Genomic DNA, 4,763 nt, shown 5'->3' with positions numbered 1-4,763 from the left:
AGAGAAACATTTCAATTAAATCAGCATTCCATGGGAATGCACTTGAAACTCCATCCTCCTCTGTTTTTTGGATTCCCAAACAGTTCCCTCAGGTCACTTTGGAGAGCAGCCATTTCTCCAGGAAGCTGTGCTGGGTGGGATTCATCTCCTCTAATTTAAGCCATCAGCAGTTGAAATGTCCACCCTGAGCTGCTCTCTTTTACTTCATTAATTGGAATTCTCCTCCCCTGCGTTGAGGGAAGCATCCCTAGAGGTGCTGCCCCTGCCCTTGGACTGCCAAGGGATCCCCCCATTTGGGTGGATGGAATCCTGCCCTGTGCCCCATGTGTTTGCTTATTCCTTGCCTCCCGATTCCTGGCAGGTCCAGAGCTCCAAGCAGGACAGGGAGGATCCCCTGCCCTGTGTCTGCCCCAAGTCCCACCTCACGAGTGGCCTGAGGACCATCGCGGAGCTGCTGAACACGGGGGCCGTGTGTGGGGTGCCCACAGACACCGTGTACGCCCTGGCAGCCTCCTGCAAACATCCTCAAGCCATCGAGAAGGTCTACAGGATCAAGGTGGGAATTCAGGGATGTCACCTGGTGACCTGGCTCTGTGTCCTGCCTGTGAGTTCGGGCAGAAGCACAAAGGAGAGCCCCTGGTTTCAGGTTGTCCCAAGACTCAGGAGATGACTCAGGAGATCATGAGCAGCCCCATCAGGGACCATTTTCTGAGCAACCTGGGGTACAGCCCCTCTGCTCCAGGCTGGAGCACTGAGAACTGGGCAGCGACATCCCTGGGGATGGACAAAGCACAACCCCAAACAGGAACAGCCGCTCCCAAGCGGCTCCAGACCTGTGTTTGTCCTCTGTGCCTTACAAAGTGCTGAATCAGAATGGCAGGGCTACATTCCCCCAGACTTTTGGAGCCATTCAGTGCTGGAACCAGCCCCAGAGTTTGCACCTTCAGCCCAGCTTTTGCAGCCTGGCTCTGTCTGTTGTCCATGAGGCAATTTCCTGGCTAGCCTGGAGAAATAACCATAACAGACGATCTCAGCTGGCCCCGAGCGCGAGCAGCGGCACAAAGGCCGTCTCTTCTGCGCTGCCCCGGTGCCAGTGCTGACCTTCCCTGCCAATGAGAGAATGCAAACAGAATGTAAATACATGCCCAGTTCCTGAGTCATTTGGCCCCACTGAAGCTGATGTCAGTTGAGGACTGAAATGGCTCCGCTCTGGGGGTTTGTTTTATTTCCCCTCCCTCTCCACTGCTGGTTTTACACTGAACTTATTTTGCCAAGCTTCTTTCAAAGTGCTGGAGGGGTGATAGCGGAGATGTTGGTTTGCAGGGGGTTGAGTTCTCCATCCCTCTTCCCATCACGAATTGGTGCATTTGACCTTGGTTTTACACCAGCAGAAGTTTGGAGAAAAAAATCAGGCCCCTGGTGTGTAAGATCCAAAACACGCTGATACTGAGTGGAGCATCGCTGTCCCTGTGATGGATGTGCCTAAAGAGGGGGATTTGGATGCATGCCAGAGGATGCCAAGGGCAGGCTGCTGCTCTGTCTCCTGTTCAGTTTGCATGTGCAGGTCTGAGCTGGGGCATCCATCACAGCTCTGCATTTGTGCAGACACAGCACCTTCCTTGCCTGGAGCTCCTGCACACGCAAACCCACAAACCGGGATCCCAGCCGGCTTTGAGGTTCTCCAGGCAAACTTTCCCTCCTCATCTATTTTCCCCCTGTTTTTTCAGGACAGGCCTCAAGAGAAGCCCATCTGCATCTTTATTTCCAACCTGGAGCAGTTGCGAGCGGCTGCTCCTCCCATTAGCCCCCTGCTCTGGGAGTTCATGGAAAATGTTTATCCTGGTGGCATCGGCTGCATTATCCGGAAGGGAGAGTGGCTGAAGAAGCTGGGTGAGACAAGCAGCACAACCCTTCCGTCCCCCTTTCATGTTTTCAGCACGGCAGGTCGGCACTCCCAACACCCTTTGGGATGTGTTGGGGAGAGATTCTGGCCACTTAATCCCAAGAAATCCCCTCTGGAGCTCCCAAATGCTTTGGTAGGTGTTTAGCAGAGGGTGTTCATCAGCTGGAATGACTCACCAAGAGTGGGAGGCAGCAGGATGAGTTCTTTGACCAGAAGCAAGGGAGGCTCCTCAGACTGGGAGGGTCCCCTCTCCCGAGCCCCTCGCTGTGCACTGGGAATGAGCAAGGCAGGGTGGAGCACCCAGGAGATGAGAGGGTTCCGATGCTCATCGCTGCCTTCCCATCACAGGGACACAGGCAGGCACTGTGAGCACTGGGATGATTCACCTCAACCCTGGCTCCTGGGAATCCATGGAAAGAGCGCAGAATGAGGGAACTGGAGGAGCTGGAACACAAGTCCAGTGAGAAGCGGCTGAGGGAGCTGGGAAAGGGCTCAGGCTGGAGCAAAGGAGGCTCAGGGGGGACCTTGTGGCTCTGCACAAGTCCCTGACAGGAGGGGGCAGCCGGGGGGGTCGGGCTCTGCTCCCAGGAACAGGGACAGGAGGAGAGGCAATGGCCTCAGGCTGGGCCAGGGGAGGTTTAGGTTGGACATAAGGAAGAATTTCTTCACAGGAAGGGTGGTCAGGCCTCGGTAGGGGCTGCCCAGGGAGGTTTGGAGTCCCCATCCCTGGAGGTAGTTAAGGAAAGACTGGATGCCATGGTCTGGGTGACAAGGTGGTGTTGGGTCGTAGGTTGGACTTGATGATCTCAAAGGTTTTTCCAACCCAGCTGATTCTGTGATTCTGAGTTACCCGTGTTTAACAGGCAGAGGAAGGTGGTGGAGGATGGGAGGGTGGGCAGTGGTCACAGGAAGGCAGACTTTGGGATATAGGGAGATCCCGTGTCCATGGAAACAGCTGAGATGTCTCCAGTCATGAATCATTTCCTTTTTACCCAGTCAGACCCCAAATTGTACCTCTGCTCTCACAGATTTCTGCTCAGGAACGGACATCCACAAGGACACATTCAGCTGGGTGCATGGAGCAGGGCCACTTCCAGAGGGAGCACGAGACCCCCACGGTGCCACGAGAGGGGCTGCACCTCTGCCAACGTCCTCTGCCTGTCCTTGCAGGGGTCGGAGCAGGATACAGCCGGGTGGGAACCCAGGACAGCATCATGATCCGAGTCCCTGACCTGACAGTCCTGGTGCACCTCATCGACATGACCGGACCCCTGGCCATCACCTCAGCCAATCCCAGCGGGGAGGTGGACAGCACCCACCACGACATGGTCATCTCGTGAGTACCTGGTCACTGGCAGTGCCACCCAGCTGTTTCAGTGGTGGCAGACCTTGGTTTGATGTCCTGCACCGAGGGGAGCCTCAGCATGAGCTCACAGCAAGGTCTGTGAAGGGTTGTTGCTATTTTTCCCCCCTCCAGGCGCCTTGGCCATAAGCTGGAGGGTGTTCTCTGCGATGGAGAGTCTGACGAGGTGGTGGCGTCCACTGTGGTCAACTGCACAAAGATTGATGAGAGTGAGTGTGAGAATGGCCCTTTGTGTCAGCAACTGCCTTTTCCTGGGGTGTTTCCATGCCTTTCCCAGTATCAATCTGGCATCACAGAGTGCTCCAAGAGTAGCAGTTCTTGAGTGCTTGGACATTTGCAAACATGTTGATGAACAGAAGCAAACAAGAGATGTCCCGGGAGGACCTCTGTGTTGACAGGGAACAAGGCAGGAGGACAAACAGAGTTGTGCACGGAAAATCTGCCTCGTCAGGGCGAAAATGCTGCGAGTGGGAGGGTGGGTGCTGCTGGAAGGAGGGCTGGGTGCTGCTGCAAGGAGGGCTGGGTGCTGCCCAGGCCCACACAATGAGGGTGGTACGGGAGCTTGCCCGCAGTGACGCAGCAGCACACGCTGAGGTGTCCCGGGTGGCTCTGGGCTGACATTTGAGAGGGATTCATTAGTGGAAAACCAAACCCTTGAACAAAGTGTGAGGTCATGTTCGTTGGTGGTTTCACTTTCTGACAAGTTTCTGGTCCTTCCACACAACTTTATTTTGAGTGGCTCTGCTGGTGCGAGATGTTCCTTTGGAGGTTGTCCTGACTTGTTCGCTCTCCCTCTGGGAAGGTGGCATCACCATCGTGCGGGAGGGCTGCATCCCAGCAGGAAAAGTGATGCAGATCTTTGAAAGGGTGAAGAACAGAGTGGTCTGAACCGAAGGAACCTTCCCCGAGCAAAGGAGCAGCGTCTGCTCTCCCTAAAAACGTGAGGTGTCCCACGTTGTGCTGGAGCACACGGCCTTGGGAGAGCTGCTCCTTCTCTGATCCAGCTCTTACCTCCTTGGGAACGGCAGCACTTCCCCAGCTGGGGCCTCTCCTGGGAGCTTTCTGCAGTGATTTGCTGTTTATCCCCAGTAAGTGCCTGGAATCTCCGGGAGAGCTGCCCATGGAGCGCCGGCAGGATCAGGAGCTGGTGCTTTACTGCTGGAATTCCCAGGGCTCCTGCGTTTCCGAAGTGCATTGGACTGTGAATGCCACGGTTGCTTGTGCATCCCCTCCACAACACTCAGATCTGTGTGTTTTAAAGTTCTAAAACCCACTAAATAAATCCTCTTTTTGGAACATAAGGAAAGGCTTTGAGTTTCATTTCATGTCCACCGAGCTCTTCATCCTCCCAAAATGGCAAAGCTCCATGACCAAACACCAGAGGAAGGAATAAATTCGGGGAGGTGTAATTCTGACAGAGGGTTTGCAGCAAGGAACTCACCCCATTCCTTCCCAGCCACTCCCTGCTTGGCCCAGGTGAGTCCCCACCTCATCCCG

At 55.1% G+C, this 4,763-nt stretch overlaps 1 protein-coding gene across 2 annotated transcripts in view; it reads left to right on the top strand.

Moving 5' to 3' along the window:
• The window catches only part of LOC108448476, a 10,051-nt gene extending 5,498 nt beyond the window's left edge, over nt 1–4,553 (top strand). Inside the window, exons 6-10 of one of the 2 annotated variants that reach the window (XM_017741567.1) lie at nt 362–556; nt 1,728–1,890; nt 3,074–3,239; nt 3,381–3,475; nt 4,069–4,553. In XM_017741567.1, the coding sequence (XP_017597056.1) occupies nt 362–556; nt 1,728–1,890; nt 3,074–3,239; nt 3,381–3,475; nt 4,069–4,154 (705 nt within the window). In that variant the 3' untranslated portion in view covers nt 4,155–4,553. Of the gene's footprint in view, nt 1–361; nt 557–1,727; nt 1,891–3,073; nt 3,240–3,380; nt 3,726–4,068 lie in introns of those variants that run through there. The other variant, XM_017741558.1, reaches the window with a different exon arrangement.
• The last annotated feature ends 210 nt before the right edge of the window (nt 4,554–4,763 follow it).

Source organism: Corvus brachyrhynchos, unplaced genomic scaffold (assembly GCF_000691975.1).
Source record: "Corvus brachyrhynchos isolate BGI_N302 unplaced genomic scaffold, ASM69197v1 scaffold351, whole genome shotgun sequence".
In the NCBI taxonomy this organism is placed as follows: Eukaryota; Metazoa; Chordata; class Aves; order Passeriformes; family Corvidae; genus Corvus; species Corvus brachyrhynchos.
The sequence above is the reverse complement of the archived record's forward strand: the minus strand, read 5'-3'. Positions and strand labels throughout refer to the sequence as shown.